This window comes from Pituophis catenifer, unplaced genomic scaffold (genome assembly GCF_029215685.1).
Source record: "Pituophis catenifer annectens isolate HBS135680 unplaced genomic scaffold, rPitCat1.0.hap2 SCAF_7, whole genome shotgun sequence".
Lineage (NCBI taxonomy): Eukaryota > Metazoa > Chordata > Lepidosauria > Squamata > Colubridae > Pituophis > Pituophis catenifer.
In genome coordinates, this window is record NW_027256887.1 from 16,015,238 (window position 1) to 16,037,617 (window position 22,380).

Below are 22,380 nucleotides of genomic sequence, written 5' to 3' on the forward strand. Positions count from 1 at the left end.
GAAGCAGTTGAGATGGAAATACAATACATAAGCTGATTGTTGCTTGCTTGATTGGTAAGTAAGAACACCAGCAATTGAAGGTGATGTCAAAAGCATTTGCTAAATGTCCACCGAGAGCACAAGAACAAACGGCAGGCTGTTAAAGACTTTAGACAAAGAATAAGTAGAACTGAAGGCTTAACGAAATAACAGCCAGAGCTGTCATGACAGGATGAGTTCCAAACGCAGGCAATTGAAGCTATTCCTGAAGGTTAACAAGTAGTGGAAGGAGAATGGTAAATAACTGACTGCCAGTTTTGAACATACTACTAACTGATCAAGATTTCTATCCATTTCCTTCCCAAATGCCAGTGACAAATACGTTGGAAGAACAACAGAACCTTTGTTCGGGAGCACAAGGTGGCTGAATCTCTATGTGTAGCTTATTTTATCACTGAACTGTGCTCCCCTAGATTGTGCTATGACATAAACAGTGTTGTAAGAATCAAAGTTAGAAGTTGAGCTCGTAAGGGTGCGGGGGGGGGGGGGAACCCTACCCTTGTTTTCTCTTTTTAAAGCAAGGCTGCTCAGAATCCATCGGTCAGGATTCTGTTGTTATGGAGATGGCAGTAAATCATGGAGCTCCTCAGAATCCCTTGTTCTTGATTCACAAACTTCATACCGCACAATATATATTAAGAAAGCTTCACCACAGAAAGCGTATTAGTGGTATTAGCACCACATTTATTAGAGAAAGTTGTGACTGTGTTTATTCAGAAAGGTTGCCCAAGTTAATAGAGATGTTTTTTTCTCTTGAAAAATAAAAATTGATAGAACTGAATATTAAACTAGTGTGTGTATGTGTATATATATATGTATGTATGTATGTATGTTATGTGTGTGTATATATGTATATGTACTGTATGTATATACTCTGTATGTGTGCATACATATACTCACACACATGCATATATACATGCAGTGGTGGGATTCAAATAATTTTAACAACCGGTTCTCTGCCCTAATGACCGGCTGGGTGGGCGTGGCCATGGTGGGCGTGGTCAGGGGGTATGACAGTGCAGCACTCGGCCTCCTGTCCCCTCCGGGAGCAAAAATAGGCTGTGGGGGGGCATGCCACACCCCCGCACCCCGTTTTGGGCCTATTAGGCCTCCCTCCAACGTCCTGGGAGCAAAAACAGGCTGTGGGGGGACGCATTGCACCCCTCTCCCCATTCCCCGTTTTGGGCCTCGTAGACTTCCCTGCACTTACGTGGGAGCCAAAACGGGGCACGTAGGGACTCAGGGAAGGGGAGGGGCAGGGCCAGCCATCAGTTTAACAACCAGCTCACCCGAACTGGCTGAATCCCACCACTGCATACAGGAAAGAATTATTTTTTATACTATCTTAGCCTTCGTTTGTGTTTCTATAGTTTGCACTTTGCCATTTATGTCCTCTTAAACTTGTATAATGCCTCCACTGTTTATTTCTTCTTGCTCCCATTAACTCTTGACATGTTCAGCATACTGGCGACAAAGTGAAATGTCCTAAAAACCTGATCTCTGTAGTGGTTTCTGCTGGCATGCCAGAGATCACTTTAAATTTTATTTTGCTTCCAATACACTAATTGAATACAGCAGAGCGGAACAGCAGGAGATAGAAACAGAGCACAGTGAGTCCTGACAAAGATTTGTCTCTAGAGGCAAGCATTCAATTAACATCCCTTGTTAGACAGCAAAAACTAAATACCCTGAAGCTATCTGTCACTTATTTGTTATTTCCCTGAAAACTAGAATTTCTACAGTTTTGGGGCTGTACAGTTTCAAAATCCCATTGACTTGACGTTTGTCACCTCCCTAGATGGTCAGTTGATGTTTGATTGAATTGGTACTTCAAAGCAAAGTGGTAGAATGGCAATTATTCCTCATTCAGGAATTTTGTACAGATGCATTTTTGCATTTATAATCTCACTGCAAAAATTGGTAGTATGCACTGTCAGTATATGTACATGTACATGTATTAATATACACACACACAAATACATACATACATACATACATATATACATACATGGGAACATTGGAGCATAATATTTTTCTCCTCATTAGAAGTCTTAAGCAGAAGCTAGGCACATATTAGAAACAAGTATTTGCAAGACTTGGACTAGTCCATTTAGGTCCCTTCAAACTTTAAGGTACTTTGTTTTTAAATATTCTTATAAAATAATAATTTATTTCCTAAAACTTAAAAAAAAAAACTTTGGAAAGCTATATCTGGAAAATTTATTCACTAAGGTTTATGTGTAATGAAATACCATAAGACTTATGGGAAATCTCTTCCATTAAAGAAAATATTTTGTAGCTAAAATATGTTTGATCTCAAATTTTCCAAATCATGTTGTATTGCATAATAGCATATTTGGAGACATGGAACATCTCAGGATAGGACTATAAATCCGAGTGGATTTTTTTCTACGATGGGAAGGCCCTAGTAATTTCTTGTATTTTTCATTACTCTTCTTTAAAATACATAGGTAACATATATTAATTGACAAATAACAGAGTTACTGATATTTATATAGACCTTTTCCTACAGTGCGTCCTTCTGATTTACTCAGCAAATCTATATCCACTTAACTGGGATTTAACCCCTATTGATCTCATGACAAGGTTTTTAATATGTTTTCTTTTTCTTCCTGGAGAATCCTGGCCATGTGAATAAGCTTCATGCTAACACTCTACTTCCATCTAGCCCCATCCGTATGAATTAACACTGTTATTTAAATAATATATGGGGGGATTATTACTGAAATATGAGTCCATTGTTTTCTAGAGACTGGACACTAAAGCATATGCTGAATAGTTATGAGAACTGGGTATATCCAGTCTAACAAAGAAAAGGACTAGGGTTGTTATGATAGCAATCCTCAAATATTTGAGGGGTTATCGCAGAGAAGAAGGGGGTCAATCTGTTCTTCAAAGTAGCTAAGGGCAGGATAAGAAGTAACAGATGGAAACTTATCAAAGAGAGATCCAATTTTGACTTAAGGAGACATTTCCAGTCAGTGGACTGGAAATTAACAGTCAATTCATCAGTGTAACAACTTGCCTCCAGAAGTTGTGGCTCCTCCATCACTGAAGGATCCATCAAGTCCACTGGGGTTGGACTAGAAGACCTCCATGGTGCCTTCCAACTCTGTTATTCTATTATTCTATTCTTCTGTTATTTGAAACAACACATTGAGCATAAGAGAAGTAAAGTGAACTTATTGAAATAAAATAACCACTGAGGCTTTGTCATTCTGATTGCATTTTGAAAGCCATTTTTAGTTTTAACAGTGTTTTAAAATGACTTAGATTTCTAATTTGACTTTTGGATTATCTGAACTTCAAATAACTGCTTTTAATAGCTAAGACTTTTTGAACTCACGAGACTTCCTTGAAATATCTGTCTCTTTCAGAGCCCCAAGTTTTTTTAAGTTAGACCCATTACAATTTTCTATACTACAGATAATCTCCTATAATGTCAGAACAAAAAATTAACATTTTGTTTCTTAGTCAAAAAAAATAAGCTAAAAACCTGCTGGGTACATTTTCTCTTGTTGCTGCTCTTGTTTGTTTTGTTATTATTAGATTGTACAACTTTTGCTCTCCGTGAAAACAATAAGTCTTCTTGTTTTGAAAGCTTTAGGAGTTATGAAAATTTAACATAGGTTACCATATACTTTATTCTCTTGTTACAATCCAACAGGTCCTCTGAAATCTAGACTCTTGAAAACAGATTTGAGAGGGAAGCCCTGCCGTTAAGTCTCAATCATATGACTGTGTTAATATTTTCAAGTACAGTCTACTCAGTTACAGTCCTTCTCTTGTAAGTGATACAGGTCCCATGCAGTGATAATACTAATATAAACATACTCAATGGAAAGAGCAGGAAAAGGGGATTTGTTTTAAAAAAGAAGAAGGAAAGCGATATATTCAGTAGTTGATAAAAGATCAGGATAGGGAGAGAAATCCAATTTTATCGGTTGAAAAGTAACAGATGAATGCACATAGGAATCAAATATATACCTGCAATGAGGGGTCCTTGATGCTCTCTTAGCTTGCTTGTTTTCATGCAATTAACATCATCAGTGCTAGTAGAAGTGCTGTTTGCTGTCAGTTTATATTCTGGTACCTTGCCTGTCTGTGTGGGTGGGGGTGGTCTTAGAGATTCTCTGGTTGGTCTGTTTACTCATGGCTCCTTGGCAGTTCCTTGATTGGGATATTGCTTACTTCATTGTTGGTCTGAAGTTAACCTTGGAGTTAATCTATGCTGATCTGGGTGCTGATTCCTGGTGGAGAAGCACTGGAGTCTTTTTCTCTTTGGGGCTGGTTGATTATCACTTTTGCAGAGTCTGTAGATGTTGTTAATGTCTATGTGTCTATCAATGGCTGATTTGTCAGACTTCTAGAAATTCCCTGGCATTTTTGGACTTGGCTTGGTCTAGGATGGTCACATTTTCCCAATTGAAACTATGGTTAAATCTGTCTATATGTAGTGAAATTGAAGAATTCCCATCATGTCTTCTGACTGCCAGTTGGTGTTCATGAATGCATTCTGCCAGTCTTCTGCCTGCTTGTCCTCGCAGTGGTTCTTGCAGTTCCTATATTGTATGTTGTATGACTCCTGGGTTTTTTTCCCCTGTGGTTGCTAGGTCTTTTGGTTTGCTTAAGATGTTTTGAATATACCTGCAAAAATCAAATTGCTAAAGCTCTTCATTACTGGCACATATACCGTATTTTTCGGAGTATAAGATGTTCTGGAGTATAAGACTCACTTTAGTTTTTGGGGAGGAAAATAAGAAAAAAAAATCTGTCTTTGCCTACCAGCATCTATCGATATTCATCTGACTAGCGTCCTGTTAGAGTGTGAGAGAGTTGTGGGCTGTTTGGAAACTGAAACAATATTGGCTGTGTGAGCAAAAAGGAGACAGCAAGGAGCCTGGGCATGACTTAGCTCAACTGTTCTGTACTAAAGCTGCATGCTGCTCTGAAACTAAAACTGAAACTGAAACTCCTCTCCTCTGCTTGTGTTTTGCTTGTATTTACTACCATGTTGGAAAACCTGCTTTTGGTATTGTATATTTACTTCATGTGTTATATTATATATAAAGAGAAGTTATTGAATCCTGCTGAATCAGTTACTTGTGTGTGCTTTCTGGATGTGATTACTGCTGCAAACTCTGACATGTCCTTGCAGCAAATAGCAAACAACCAGGTCAGCTTCAGCAAATTATTGCAGCCTGATTCAGCAGGAGCAGCTGATTGGTGGGTGGATCAGCCTCCCGGAATAGCCCCAATCAGCTGTTCCAGGCTGTAGGGATTGCCATCTCCGTGCCTTGCGTTTTTGGCCTTGTGGACAGGGCTACATTCGGTGTATAAGATGCTCCCAAATTTTCACTCTCTTGGGGGGGGGGGGAGTGTGTCTTATACTCCACAAAATATGGTAAGTTTCTTATCTTTGCATTAAGGTAAAGCATCAACATTTATATATGTCATCTCCCAGCACAATTGCTTATCCAGCAGCATCAAATGTGTCTGTGTGTATGTCAAAATAGTCAGGATGGCAATTGTTGTGGTACAGTCAAAGCTCTCCCCTTTTCTATGTATATAACAACACTTGTACGTGAGGCAGAGGGATCTGATTATATGATCACAAGATTCCTATGATCTTATTCCAAAGATTGGCATTGAGTATTCTTAATTTCCCCCCCCCCCCACTTAAAAGAATAGTCATAAAGAGCACTTTCCATGCAGCATCTGGAACTCATGTATGTCAGAGTGCTTACAGCGTGACTACTATTTTGGGACAATCCAGGAGCAAAATTCAGCACACAGCGGTTTGTCTTACAAACAGTGGTTTATCTACAAGTTATATACAATATATATACATACACGTGCTAAGCAAATCCAGGCAATCAATCAGTCTTCAAGTCTACATGGAGAACTACAAGGCAGATACATGCGATGAGGAAAGTGATACACGAAGAGAGAAAGAGAGAGAGACACCCTCTAATGGCCTCCCTTATATAGGCAGCTTCTTAAAGGGCAATAAACCTGCTGACTCATCCTCGATTTTAGAGGGCTGGTCAGCTTTAAATCATCATTACTCTGACAATGTATTTCTTGCCTATCCATCTCTGGACAAGAGGAAATTAGAAACTTCTGTGTTTGAGTTACTTGATGCTTGCCTGGCTTCCAATCTCAGTGTTGTATGACTTACTGAAAAACAAAAACAACTTCAAATCATAATGCACAATTTCAACATTATAATTAAAATTAGCCAGAGATTACCATTTGGCCTCAGTGTCTAAGTAAGTTTCTTCTTTCTCCCTAGAGACATGATAGTGAAGAAGAGGGAGGGCCAAGAATTACACATGCAATTACTGAATCGTCATCAAAATGTATGCTGGAGAGAGGGAAAAAATGCATGAAATGCAAACTGATCTTTGTCTCTTTTTTTTTTCTTCTTCTTCTCTTTCCTCCTGAACAGCACGCATTATTAAAACAAAACAATGGTGTGAAATGCTTCCATGTTTAGAAGGAGAAGGCTGTGATTTGCTAATCAATAGATCAGGCTGGACCTGTACACAACCCGGTGGGAGAATAAAGACAACCACGGTGAGTTTTCTTGCTTCTTGCAATCCTTTGGGTAGAAAAAGTGATCCATTGGGTATGAAAAAGCAACAAAAAGTAAAAGATTAAGCTGCTTCAGAATAAAATATCATTAATATCATTAATACTATAATACAATCGTAGCCATAATTCTCTCATTTAGATATCCTTGATTGCAATCTGACTCATTAGGCATGGTGGAGAAACTTCTTTATTTGATACTGTAAGTGCTGGTAATCAGGACCACAGCTCAAAATTACAGAAAATTCAAATTGTGGCAGCGGGAAATCTGTACAACTTAAAACCTTGGGAGCAAATGAACAGTTGTTCATTGATTGTGCCTAGAGGCTGTCTTCTCTGTAAAGTGAATTGTTTCTTAAGATAGCACCAGTGATTTATTTGACACTATTTGTTATCAGTTTATTTTTTTATGAGAAACTAGAGATCAAAAAAATTCATTTCAATAAGACTGTTTCTCAAAACTCTCAACATTTAGCAAAGACAAATTTGTTCTGCTGGTTTCTGCTCTTTTAATTGTTGACATATTTAATTAAATGTTTAACAAGCTTTCATGATGGTTTTGATATTTTTATTTTTATTGCAAATTGCTTGGAGTACCATCTGATAGATAATTTAAAAACAAATATAAATATAAAAAGGAAATGTACACGAATAAGTATTAGATCAAGAAAGACATTTTGGGGGAATAAATATTGTAGTATCAAAGGTAGATAGCAGAAATCGTGTTCTGAGTGATAGAACTGACAGTCATTTAACTGTCTTTATACTATTTCCAACATGAATGTGTCTGTTAGTCAGATGGTTATTCAGTCTAAGTAACTTACAAAATTTAGCATCTCAAAAACAGAACAATTTTCATTATCAAACTGGGAAATCTATTTGGCATGTACATTCTTTGATTCTAATTGTCTGTATTTCTGGTCCAATTGATTTCCACGTCACATTTTGCCATAAAACTAGTCAATCTCCTAGTATCTCAATTATGTGAAGACAAATCAAAACTCCAGTTTTTTAAACAATTTCCTTGTACTTCACCTATTATTTGCGACAGACAACTTAAACACAATAAAAGTATCCAGGAATCAACTCTGCATGTTCCATTCAGAATTTGGGAGCAATTCTTCTCCTTTCCTAGGTATGTTGGTGAAAAGCCATCTCCATGTTCACAGTAATGATTCTACAGAGGAACTTATTTTTTCATGCGATGGAACTGGAATCCTGTGGTTAGGAAGGGAGAAAGTTTGTTCACCACTTTTCTCATATTGGCGTACACACATGAAGAACAGACTATTATTATTTAGTAATGTATTATTATTTTTTAACAAATAACCAACTTTGTTTGAATCAGTTGGGAGAGGTTTTTACTGTGTAAATAAAAGTTGGTAACGACAAACCACCCATTGCATTTGGTTTATTTGTTGATAAGGATGATCAAATTTGCAAATTGTCATTATAAACTATATGAAAGAAATGTGGGATTTAAAAAAAACAACAACAGTGTGGCAGGAAGTAAAATAGGCTTATCTGATGAAGCTTATAACTGAATTACAGTGCAATACTTACCGTAATTTTTTATAGTTTAGTGTTACTATAATTTTTTTTTTAAAAAATAACATCTGGTTATAAATGTCATTGCAAAAGGCATGACATTTTTTAAAATATTGTGATTAAGTTTTGTATCCCTTCTGTAGAGCTGAAAAAGCTCTCTACAACATTTTATATAGGAATGGTAAAAATACATCCATGCTTTACTGAGCTTAGAGTTTCAACTATGGCAGTGGAAAGCTTTTTCAAGAAGTAGGCACATAATCCATCAGGGCCAATAGATAGAGATGGCTTTAGGTTGTGTAGTGCTGCTTCAACATTATCTTCTGTAAAATCAATATGTAGCAGATCGTTGCAATTAGTTGTGGTATGACTAGGAAATGTGGGGCAGCAGCAGGGGTGAAATCCAGCAAGTTCTGGAGAACTGGTAGCGGAAATTTTGAGTAGTTCAGAGAACCAGCAAATGCCACCTCTGGCTGGCCCCAGAGTGGGGTGGGAATGGAGATTTTGCAGTATCCTTCCCCTGGAGTGGGGTGGGAATGGAGATTTTGCAGTATCCTTCCCCTGGAGTGGGGTGGAAATGGAGATTTTGCAGTATCCTTCTCCTGCCACACCCACCAAGCCACGCCCACCAAGCCACACCACACCACACCCACCAAGCCACGCCCACAGAACCGATAGTAAAAAACCTTGAATTTCACCACTGGGCAGCAGCCATTGCTGTTGACAAAGACTGATCTGAAGAACATGTTGAAGAGGTTGGCCTTAACGGTTTCATCATTACAGTCTTCCCCGTTAGGCCCTTTTAGGGGTGGGATAGTTTTCGAGTCTTTAAGTTTGGCGTTTACGAAATTATAGAAGGCTCAGGTGTATTTCGAGTGTAACAGCTCTTCCTCCTGTTTGCAATGGTAATTGGTGCATTCTGCCTTTATTATAAATGTGACTTACATGAGCCAAAAGAAAATAGAGGAGAACGACAAGGAAAATCCAGACACCTGTTCTTAAACTTATAGCAATAGCATGTCTTATAATAACTATCTGGAACAGAAAAGGTTCAAGGAATGGAGATGCCAATAATGACTGGCTTCTCTGTTCTCAAGAGCTGTTGAAGTTAATATAGCTGGTGTGGCCTACAGGTGGAGCTCTTGTCTCACAATCAGGAGGTTGTGAGTTTGATCCTAGGTAGAGGCAGATGTAGGGTCTCCTGTTGGACTAGATGACCTGCAAGGTCCCTTCCAACTATGTTAATCTGTTAAGTAACACTTGTTTTCCATCTCCTCTGCATCTCGGAATGGGCTCTAGAAGTAGAGTCTCAAGGAAATTAGCTTTGCTTCTCATCTCTGCAACCGTATGGCCCAACATTGAAGTGCCATTATTCAAGACTGAATTTAATTGGTTATTTATGTGTATTCTTCTTCAGAGCAAATGTTAATTTCTTATAAACGCTGTGGAAATTAACAATGTACACAACTTCTATATATCTAGGGTGGGTTTTTTTTACTTAACTTCACACATAATTTTAAAGAACTATTAAAATCATGTTCATGCTCATTATTTTATATGTAACATGCGAAAGAGAATTAGAAATAATTCCATCCAATGTCAGGTTTTCATTTTCATGAACAACAATTGAACTGCAAACATTTTTATACCTCTCATTGAAGTAAGAGCCAGTTATCATTTTTGATTTTTGGATTAAAAGATAGCTGTCTAAACTACCCCTTCTGTCAAAATGTTTGGGTGATGTCAGGGTGGATTTGATTTAAATCGAGTTGATTTAAATCACAATTTAAATCATGATTTAAATCACTAGTAAAAAGGCTTGATTTAAATCAACTCGATTTAAATCATAATTTTTAAAGAGCAACTGTCATCTCTGCTACTCCTTTGACCCACTGTTGACTCACTGATAGTCCCAGTGTTGCAGAATATACAGCCTCATGCTACATAACTAAGCTCCATTTCATGCTGAATAAACTAAATTATTTATGTATCTTAAATAGAAAACTATCTTACGATAGATTTTTACCCCAAAAGTTTTTTTATTAAAATAAATTTGATAAAAATCAAAAAAAATCCGATTTAAATAAAAAAATCTGATTTTTTTTTTATTTTTTTAAAAAAATCATTGATTTTTATCCACCCTGGTCTGTATGTATATTGCTGATGGGAACCAACATGATATTTGTCCATATTATTTACACAGCTGCCAGTTTTCCATCCCACACCAAAATGTATACAATTGATTATCAATTCCGTTAATAATGCTGTTCTTTGTCAATTCTTGGTACACCATGTAAGTATATTCTGTTTCAAAGAATTTAGCATTTTATTTGAGATTGAAATGATCTAGATTTGTACTTAGGCACATTATTTCATTGGTGATTGAAGTTTGAAACAAGAAGTCTTACCTGACTCAAATAATACATTCTTCTGAGATAAATAAACTTCTTCTCCAAATCTCTGTTAAAAGAGACTGATATATATTTACTTTCAAGAAATACTAAATATAGAAAATGTAATCTCTAGAATACCAAAATATATACTGCTCAAAAAATTAAAGGGAACACAAGCAGAAGACATCCGAGATCTGAATTAATGAAATAGCCTTATTAAATACTTTGTTCTTTACATACAGTAGTTCATACACTGCTCAAACAACTAAAGGGAACACAAAACTACTGTATGTAACGAACAAAGTATTTAATAAGGCTATTTCATTCAGATCTCGGATGTCTTCTGCTTGTGTTCCCTTTAGTTTTTTGAGCAGTATATATTGTTATTGTACAATGGCGTATCCATCTGCATAACTGTGGAACCTCACACATTCAAGTATAAATGACTGTAATCCCAAAAGATTCTAGTCAAAAGGTTTTGATTTACAGCTGGTTCTTTAGCCCTTTAAATCAACTTTAAAGGACTGAGGCAGCTTTCATTGCACATGTCTACAGAACTGAGCCAATTTATGGTCCCAATGCAACATTTTTGTTCCCAATCTGCCATTAAATTCTTGCTATTGTTAAACCTAAATTCTTGCCCTGAAGCTAAGTCACTGAACGATCAGTGTAAGTAAGATTAATAATTAGTTGTTAATTAAGTAGTAGTTAGTATACGGAAAAACTATTCATGCTTGATTAATTCATTAATGAAAGAACCTAGAAATGGAAGGCGATCCTGGAGATGGGTAGGAAGGTATTTTTATTTTTATTGCATCAAACCAAGGTCTGAAATTAGGGACAGAGGAAAAGGAAGATTTTCATCTATTTGCAAATTGTTACGGAACACAAAGCAATGCTGTCGTTTAGACAGACATGAGACCATTATTTTGCATTGGGTCACTTAATAAAATCATGATAGAAAGGCATGTAATGTATTAAGCTTGGCCATGATTTTCTTACCGCTTTTTGTTGTTAGAGCAATGTTATTCCTTTAATCCAAGATATGTAAGTGCTAATTAAATAGGCAGAACAGAAGAAGATCACCTATTTTTATATCTTGAAACAGAAGGATATATCCTTTGTTTTTACACAACAGAAAATGGAAAACAGATTCTGATATTTCCCTTTACCTCTTGTTTTGCCCAAAAATATATGTATCTTAAGCATTAAAAACCTAACAAGATTGGAAAATGGAATACGTAAGTAAATTGAGGAATATTCCTAAATTAGTACAATTAGTACATTTATACAGCTATTGATATAATCTGCCTTCATTACGGACATCTGGTAGGGGAGATGGGCAACATAGAAAATTAATAAACAGACAGACAGACAGATAGTCAGACAGATAATTCCAGGACGTAATGTGGATCTATCCAATCGATTCAAAACCATTCTTAGTAATTTACAACAAATTTAAAAGCCAAGGTAGAAATATTAACCTCAAAACAGACGCTTAGCAACAAGGACTAAAGTATACAGCCCCAAATGGTCTTTTAAAATATCTCTCAGAATCAACACTGCTAAATTTAACATTTAAATATAACTGTTTAAAACAAGAATGAGTCAGTTGCACAACGTAACGATAGCCATATCCTATGAATTAATCCATTATATTGTTCAGATATTATCCCCTAGTTGCCAAAGAATAAGAGTTTCTATTTCATGTTCAATGTTTCAAGGGTTACAACTTTGGGAAGTTCATCTCATTACTTCAAAGTTAAAAACATTAAAGATTTTGCTGTTAATATTTGCAGGGAATAAATACAATATAAACCAAAACCATTTTAAATATCTAAAGGAATATTGCGCAGTTTAAAAAGAGTGTTTACTTTTTTAAAAAGAAAATATTCATTCACATTAATTTGTTGTAGACAATCCATTCTTATTCTAATAAAGACCAAATGATTTATTAGCTTATTCTAAACAGACTTTATTTTGAAACTGGCCTCATTAAACACCATGATTTCTTACAATTAGGTGTGCGCTGATATGGCTCACTGTATGTATCTATATTGTGCTATGTAGGTTTTGCACAAGTATATTGGACATGGAATATGTGTTAATATGGTCAGCTACTCATTTAAATAATTTAAATAATTTAATAATTATTGAAATAACCAGATGAAGAGATATAGCTCGCTCAGATTTAGGAAGTAATCACAACCACTTGAGTATTCATTTTCATAAATTTCTGCAATTTCAGGCAATGAGGTTTTTTTAATTATATAACTTTGGAGAAATTTAGTTGTATAGGTTTTCAAACTATACAAACTATTCAAAAATATGATGTAATAATTTTGTGTTAATGAACAAAACTTATTGAAACAAATGTTTCTTATTTAGTGCTCTGTTCACTAAGGGATGCTATCTCCTCCTCAAAATACAAAACTTATAATGTAGCTAAAAACATCCCAGCAAAATGACTGAATTCATTAATTCATTCTTCTAAGAAATCATAATTCCTCAGTGGTGTTTAATTAAAGTGCTCAACCTAATCTGCTCACAGTTTAATTATATAAATGGGCTAGATTCAATTGCTGATGTTCAAACTCATTTCTATGGAAGTGGGGGGTGGGAAACTTTTGATAACAGTAGCTTGATAAAAATGTAAGTTCATGAGGTCTTAAGGACAATGAAATAAATTCTATACAATTCAAAGGTGTGTATCACATTCAAGGAACATTTTTTTTCCAGTTCTTTCATAAAATAATAGAGTTGGTAGGGTTCTTTGGCAGTCTTACAGTCCAACCTCCTGCTGAATGCAAGGATCTCACACCATCCTGGATAAATGTCTGTCCATTATTTTCTTGTATACTTCCACTGATGGAGCACCTACAACCCAGAAGGCAAACGATTTCATTGCTTAATGGCTTGGGGCAGGGGCAAGATTGAAAAATTTTAGCAACCAGTTCTCTGCCCAGTTTTGGGTGGGCATGGTCATGGGATGAGGCCTACTTGGCCTCCTGCACCATGGAGGGACGTTTTCACCCTCCCCAGGCTCTGGAAGTTCTCCTCGAGCCTTGAGAGGATGAAAACAGCTCCCCTGGGCTCTGGAGGCCGGAAACGGGCCTGTTTCACCCTCCCAGAGCCTCCCAGAGCCTCCGCACAGGCCCTGCACTTATGTCAAATCTAAAACAGGCCATGTGGAAACTCCTGGGAGGGGCAGGGTGGGGTAGGCATTGTCAGCAAGTCCTTGCAACTACCGATTTGGTGAGCCAGATGTAAAATTAGCATCTGGTTCACCCGAACTTGTCCGAACCAGCTAAATTCTATCCCTGGCTTGGAGTTAGGAAATTTGTCAATATTTCAGATTTGAAACTTCCACTGTAAAGTTCCTTGTGTTATATAGTATAAGGTTGATTCAGCCTTCCATCCTTCCAAGGTAGGTAAATTGAGGACCCGGATTGTGGGGGCAATAAGCTGACTTTGTAGAAAAACCGCTTATGGGGGGGCCAAAAGCCCTAATAAGCAGGTATATACAAAAGAATGAAGGCTATTGCTATAAGTGCATTGAAAGCCACCCTGAGTCTTCGGAGGAGGGCGGCATATAAATTGAATAATAAATAAATAAATAAATAAATAAATAAATAAATTAAATAAATAAATAAATAAATAAATAAATAAATAAATAAATAAATAAATAAATCTTTTAATTCCAACTAAGGACATTTTGAGTGTTTCCTCTTTTTTAAACCATCTATGTTATAATATTCTGTTATATCTCCATTAAGGGGCAAACTATTAAAACAGGCTGGGCTATAGGAATGTCAATACAACTTATTGTTTTTGTCATATATTAGTAATCTTGCCAGAATTCATTGTTAAACTACATTTTGACTATTAAGAAACTGTGTAAGAAAAAGAAACGTTAACCATTACAGACATTTATCTTTTAATACTTCTATTCTTGAGCAAACTGAAGCCAAGTTCAGAGCTATTTTGAATTCATGGATCTGCATTATACTACAAACATAACTTCAACACTATTTCATTGCAAAGTTATTCTAGATAAGCCAACGACTAATTCTTAGTGCAAGAATATGATATGTTATAGATTTGAAAACATTAACAAATGGATTGTACCTGACTTTTCTAAAAGTATGGGAACATAGATTTCAGAGAGATTTAAATTGATATTTAATTTAGTAGGTTAAGTTAAGTTATGAAGTAAAGATGAGCGGAAGCTGATTTTTCTGCTTTATTTCAACTGGAAAAGACATTTTGAAATGTTTATCTGAAGAAATCTTGCAGAGTTAGATGAGCTACGCAACTTAAAAATATCATTTGGGAACATGAGATGAGATAACAACAAGGATAAAATAGAATGGAAAACTATACTTCTGACTTCCAGTAAAAAGTTGGCCAACTGACTACACGCTCAGGGACAGATCCCTGAGGGGTTTTTCACTGGAATGTAGCTTCTTCAACTATCAACAGAAGGAATCATCCATTCCTTTAGCTTATATGCCTCTTCTGGGTTAGGGAAAGTCCTAGAATCATCCCACAAGATCCTCCAATACAACAAAAGGTCTGCAAGTTTGTGCGCTGAAAGCGGACAGGGGGAGAGGGCCTACAATCAATTTGTGGTTGAAGAATGAAGCCATTTTGGAATTTATTTTTCAAATGGACAATAAGTTGTGCCCTTCATTTCTTAATCATTTTAAGGACTATTAATATTTATTAAGCTAAAAGAGACTCTGTTTAGCTACAGCCTATATTCCTTTGAAGATCTGCACCATTTTTAGGATTTCTTCGTGCTAAACAAGGAAAAAGGCTGCTGAGGCAAGCTAAAATAAGGAAGTGTGGACTATCTTTTTTAAAAAAATTGATGAAGAAATATAAGGGAAGAAAGTTGTGGTTCTAGTTTATTATTTTTAGTAATTTGTAGCTTGATCTTCTTTGCTGTGGGTGGCTAAAACTAAAACTTAAACTTTCCGATTTTTATGATTCCTGATTGGTCAGCAATTTTTAAGTGACTTATAAAAAAAGCTACTCTTTGACCAAAGAGGGAGTTAAGAAGTTAAGAAGATCAAAGAGCAAATTATTAGAGATTTATTTGAAAAATCTTTAATAAAATTCATCAGTTTGTAGAACAGCTATGCTCCAAGGGTGACAAAAAGACTATTCAAATTACTTCAGAGATGTAAATATATATAGAAAGTTAGCAAACCACTGAGGCAATTTCACAAGTAATTGACAATACAGAGGAGTCAGCTATAATTTTGGAATATAAACCTGACACCAATTTTATTATGATAGTTTAAATAGAAGCCTCCCAACACAATTGAAAGAACTGCAAGAAAATTTGCAACTTTTAAAAGGACAAGTTTGGATATTAACAAAGTTGATAAATCCTTGAGAAAAAGAGAAGCTTATAACTACTTGACAAACATTCCAGGGAAGAAAAAAAATTTTTTCCATGAAGACAAGCTGGAAGGAGTAAGTTAAACTTAATGAGTCAAATGGAATAAAGGATGGATTTTCATCGGTTTGATATTTGTAATTGAAAGTAAGTTTTAATCTAAAGTTTGAAAATATATTATTCCTTTAAAATATAATGCTTAAGTAATTTTTAAAGTTTGTAAAGTATTATTGAAAGTGTACTTGAAAATATCTATGTTAAGAGAAATTTAAAGAAAAAGATGTATTAGCCTAAAGAAAAATCTAGAGTTTTAAAAAGACCATATATAAGAAAGGGGAAAAAATTCTATAAAGAGCCATGGTGGCGCAGTAGTTAGAATGCAGTACTGCGGACTACTTCTGCTGATTGCCGGCTGCCTGTATTCAAGGTTGACTAAGCCTTCCATCCTTCTGAGGTCGGTAAAATGAGGATCCAGATTGTTGGGGGCAATGTGCTGACTCTGTAAACCGCTTAGAGAGGGCTGTAAAGCATACAGTATGTGAAGCAGTATATAAATCCAAATGCTGTTGCTGTAACTTGGATGCAGTGATCTAACTTTAAAGAGTTAATTGGAATTGTTGGAATTGTATTGGTCTGAAAGTGAACTTTAAACTATGTATGTTAAGAGGAAGTTAAGAAAAAGATGCATTAAAATGTTTTAGTTTTAGAAATGTATTTAAAGATAAGCTTAGTGCTTTAAAAATATTTTTCCCTTTAAGATTAAAGTATCAGAAAGAATACAGTGAATTTTGTTAATATAAAGGGTGATAGTTTGTAAAGATTATTAAGTGCAAGCAGAAATACATATTATTTCAGCAACAAGGAAGATAAAGCAGTATTCGTTCAACTGATTGTTCAAAGAGGAGAATATATTTATGTTTTTTATTTGGATATCACTTCTGGATGTTGTGCTTCTGATGGAAAAAAATGAAGCTTTGACTTTGGTTTTGCTGATTATGTAGATTTGTTATCGAAATAGCTAGTTATATACTAATGTGTAAAAGTAAAAAGTTGAGGTTGTAATGTTGTTATCTTGTACTGTGCTAAAAGTAGTCGGTAGTCAATGCCTTTTTCTTTCTTTCACATGTATTCATAAGGAAATATTTTATTGTTAGGGCAATTACTATCTGTAAAATAATTTATTATGCAGTATTGGTATAATGAACAAACATTTACCTGACAACCTGAAAACATACATTTAAATTAATTTATTTCATAGTAACATTTTACAACAGATTTAATTTCTTAAAGTATTTATAAATAATTATTAATAAAAAAGCAAAACAAAATCATCACAATTTAGTTAAGCAGCTTAAAATGTGATAAATATAGCTAAAATATTTTTGTTGGTAAAATAGCTGCGATAACAAAATTAGCTACACTAATAAATGATTACTCGCAATCTTTAGATGTTCACTCTAATCCTATATTTTTAGATATACAATAATTATGCCTGCTATGAGGCTAATCATGTTTAAAGATGATCTCTAATCCTATATAACTTGTTCAAAAAGGAAGAAGTTTATATTCATTAATTTCACCTTTCAGTGTTCCTTTCAACATTACTTCTTTCTTCTAACGTTATGAGAATTTATTAATTGTCCAACTCCAATGAACTCTTAGTGTTAACAGACAACCTGTTGTAAGCAGGTACTGTATGTTTCCTTCAGGATTTACAACAGCGATGATGAATTTTTTGGGCATGTAAACAATTTGGAAAATGCCTCACTTAAATCTGCTTCTCTCTCTCTCTCTCTCTCTCTCACACACACACACACACACACACACACACAGAAACCAAAGAGAAACAATTTGTATATACTCATTTATTTAGAAAAATACAGACCAATCATGTCTACTGCTATGTATTATATGAAAATAACAAATAATTGCAAAATGAAATACAAGTAAAACAACCTCATTTTTGGTGGGTCTCAAAACCATGAAACCATTGTCAGGGCATTGATTAATCCCATTTTTGGCTCTGGGACAATCACCCTGATTAGAGGAGATGAATCGAGGCTTATTCCTTGTTGCAATATTCTGAAGCTCAGCTGGGAAATAAAAAAAACGCAGTGACAACCATGGCCCTCTTGCATGATCTCTGGTGCAAAAGCACACTCCATTCTCACATGGTCTTCACAGCAGATGTGATATTTAGCAGGTTCTGACCAGTTCTGGAGAACCGGTAGTGGAAATTTTGAGCAGTTCAGAGAACCGGTAAATACCACCTCTGACTGGCCCCGCCCCCATCTATTCTCTGCCTCCCGAGTCCTAGCTGATCAGGAGGAAATGGAGATTTTACAGTATCCTTCCCCTGCCATGCCCACCAAGTCACGCCCACAGAACCGGTAGTAATTTTTTTTTAATTCCACCATTGCTTCACAGCCTGCAAAAATTGCACAAGGGGTATGTCACTTTTGTGCACAAGGGGTATGTCACATTGTGGTATGTCACTTTTGACACATTTGTCATTGGTTTACTGATTTTGAATCTTTGAAGGCAGAATAAGAAACCGTATTGTTCATGCCCAGCACCTTAGCTCAGGAAACACTCCTTTATTTAGGAATATTATTAGACTTATGAGAAGTTGTTCTTCCTACTTCAAGGAATCTCTTCCATATGAACTGAAGCATTCAAGGCAACGCCTGGAAACTCAAATGAAGTTGTCAGAGTGGACTGATTAAATCTGCCTGGCAGTATCAAATTTCCATAACAATGTTCATTATAAGTGTATTAATTATCACAATTATTAGAATATCAGAATAATCCACTTAAGTAAAGGCAATAATCTTCACTCCCAAACAACTCATTCTTCTAGAATAATAACAGTATAATGACAGCATTAAGTATCAAGTCACAGTTCATTTATCCAAACTACTAGCAAGCATGCTGTAATTAGTACAATTAAAGTACTATTGTAAAAACTATCACCAAGCTCAACACATATAAAACTGTGACTTTAGGAAACATCAAGGCACTAGCCCAATATTCATTAAGGAGCTTCTTTGTATCTTCCTTGCTACAAAATTAACCCAATTATGTCCCCTTTTTGTGCAAAATAATCCTGGGTGTTCTGGGAATCTGTGTCCTTCTGTTCCATTTCAAGAGCCCATTTTTTAATTTTTCCAGCCACCAGCTAGGTAAAATTCAATTGAATGTAAACCAGGGGTGCTATTCAGCAGGTTCTGACAGGTTCTAGAGAGCCAGTAGCGGAAATTTTGAGTAATTCGGAGAACTGGCAAATACCACCTCTGGCTGGCCCCAGACTGGGGTGGGAATGGAGATTTTGCAATATCTTTCTCCCAGGAGTAGGTAGGGAATGGGGATTTTGCAGTATCCTTCCCCCTGCCATGCCCACCAAGCCACGCCCACCAAGCTACACTTACCAAGCCATGCCCACAGAACCGGTAGTAAAAAGAATTCCACCACTGATGTAAACTATTATTTCAAAACATTTTTCACCAGCACTGTTCCCATAGTTGTGCATTTAATATATTTCCAGATTGAGAATTGTATGTTTACCTCTGTTAAATTCAACCTTCAGTATGTTTCTCAAATTATCCCTTGAAATTTTGTTTTGGTTTCAAGAATATTAGTGATCCCATCTATTTTGTGACATCTGCAAACTTGGTCAAGATGATCACTATTTGTGAAGATGCTTAACAAATTTGCAGATGTCACAAAATTAGACGAGATTATTAATATCCTCAAAAATAAAAATAAAATTCCACAGGATAGTTTTATCCCTTTATCATTCTACTTTTAATCTAATTCATTAATATTTTTTTTTTGAAAAATTGAAAGGGCCAGTATTTCTGGAAATCTCCATTCAATTTTTCTTTCTTGCTTTTTTTTTTTTTTTATTCTTTGAGTATACCTTTTAAACCAGTAATGTATCCAGGTAGTGGCCATGTCATCTAGTCATCTAGTCCACATTCCTGATGTATACTGATAATAGACTTGCTCCTGGAAATTTCACTCAGTCAATATTTTTGATGGCCTTCTATCAGTATTGTTAATGCAATAATGGAATTGAAATATTTTACGTATTTTCTTTTTCTTTTTTTAATAATTTTATTTCTTTAAAAAAGTACAAACAGAATATTTATCGACAAACAGATCACGGCGAGAACATTTCACAATACATAACATTCAATCTAAATAAACAGATAAAAAATAAAAGTCTAAACTAGCATTGTCCACTTTTTATTCTATTATCTAACCAAAGGTACCATAGGTCCCAGCATTGGAAATATGCAGAATCTTTTTGGTCTCTTAAAAGTTTAGTTAGCCTATCGGCTTCTGCACATTCCATGATTTTCCCTTTAATCATATCTTCAGATGGTAGATCTTTACCCTTCCAGTTTTGGGCAAGGCATATTCTAGCCACAGTTGTGATATGAACTATCAAATACCATTTGCTAGTGCTTATTTTATCTGGCCTGATATTTAATAAGTAAAATTCAGGTTTCAATTGTAGTTTGTAACCAGTAATTTCTAACAACCACCTCTGAATGAGTTTCCAAAATTCAATTACTCTAGGACAAGTCCACCATACATGGAAATAGGTACCTAACTCCCCACGCTTCCAGGAGTTTGAAGAGAGTCCAGGAAACATTTTGGATAGTCGGGCGGGAGGGAGGTGCCACCTGTATACCATCTTGTCCAAGTTTTCCTTATAAGTAGTTGCCATCAAGAATTTCAATTGTCTAAACCAAATTTCTTCCCATTTCGCCAAATCGATTGTGTGGCCAATATTCTTCCCCCAGGCAATCATCGAGTCTTTGACGATCTCGTCGCCTATCCAACGGGTTATTAAAAAGGTGTAAATCTTAGCTAACATTTTTTCCTCCTTCCCTAATATAATCTTATCTAGCTCCTGCAGAGTCCTATCAATACCTCTTTGCTCCTTATCTTTTTTATATTTGGAATTTATTTGAGCTAAGCCCACCAGTCCACTTCCGTTCCCTGCAGAGCTAGTTCGGTTCTTGTTTTTAAACAGCCTTGACTATCAAGCAGCTCACAATAAGGTAGATGTTTTTCTTTATTGTATAGCGGGGTGTATGTCATGGCTTCTAGCGGGATCAGCCATGAGGGGGTCAAAGAATAAAATTTGTCTTTAATTTTCCTCCACGTTTCGATTAAAGTATTCCTCAAATAATGACCTGCAAAGCACCTGTGTTTTTTTGCCATCTCTTGCCAAAGGAAATAATGCTAACCCTGCTGCAGCAACCTTCCAGAACCAACAGCCGTCTCCTTCTCAACAAGATCCAGTCCCTCACCGAAGCTAAATTTGCGGCCTGGTAATAATACTCCCATTTAGGCAAACCGAATCCCCCTCTACCCTTCACCTTTTGCAGAATTTTAAGTTTAATTCTAGGTTTTTTTATTTTGCCAAATATATTTGAGAACACATTGATTTAATTGTTTAAAAAATGTATTGTCCAATCTGGCTGGGGCTGTGTAAAATAAGTAAATCCCTTTTGGGAGAATATAAGATTTTATGACCGCAATCCTACCTAACAGAGAAACCTGCATAAATATTTTACGTATTTTACATATTTTCATTCTTGTTCTTTTCGTTAATTTTGTGGCTGGTTCTGGTGTTTTTTTTCCTTCATTCAAGTGTATCACTTTTCTGCAAATTGACAGTCAATATAAAGAAGAAGAATTTATCTTGCTGATACTCCCATGTTATTTCTATGGCAACTAAACAGAGACAATACTGGAAAAAAATGTGGTTGCAAATGTTTTTTTTCCCAATATTTTGGCAAAATAATTCGAGCCAATAGCACTAATAAGTTGACAAGTATATTATCAATAATAACAATCCCAATACTGATACAAATAGATATTCAACTAGCATATAGAGCCCTGAGATAGACCTAATCTGTTTAAGACAAGTCCTTTGAATTGCAATACTGAACAAAATAGTATTTTGTTTTCCTTTGATCATTACTACTTTTGTGTTCCTTTTCTTAGATATATAAATAAAGCAGAGATTACTATGCAGAAGTCTAAAATCAACAACTCAAAATTTGAATAAGAACATGTTTCCAGTGGCAAACATACAACATCAACTAAGTTATAGTGCACATTTTATGATACCTTTCTCCAGGAATAGTTTCATAAATTTTTGTCAAAGAAAAAATTGCTGAACACAATAACAAACCATCTCTCACTTTCTATAAAGGCCCATTTATTTGTTACATTATACAGTATGAATTCAATCCAATATAGTGGCCTTTTCCTTCTTTCTCTTCCCTCTCTAGCAATAGCAATAGCACTTAAACTTATCGTGTTTCCCCGAAAATAAGACCCCGTCTTACATTTTTT

General features: G+C 35.6%; 1 protein-coding gene across 1 annotated transcript in view; it reads left to right on the forward strand.

Moving 5' to 3' along the window:
• Positions 1 to 22,380, forward strand: part of TAFA5 (TAFA chemokine like family member 5) — a 348,241-nt gene that overhangs the window by 265,027 nt on the left and 60,834 nt on the right. The window contains exon 4 of the mRNA XM_070947505.1: positions 6,512 to 6,639. Within this exon, the coding sequence (XP_070803606.1) occupies positions 6,512 to 6,639 (128 nt within the window). The remainder of the gene's footprint in view (positions 1 to 6,511; positions 6,640 to 22,380) is intronic.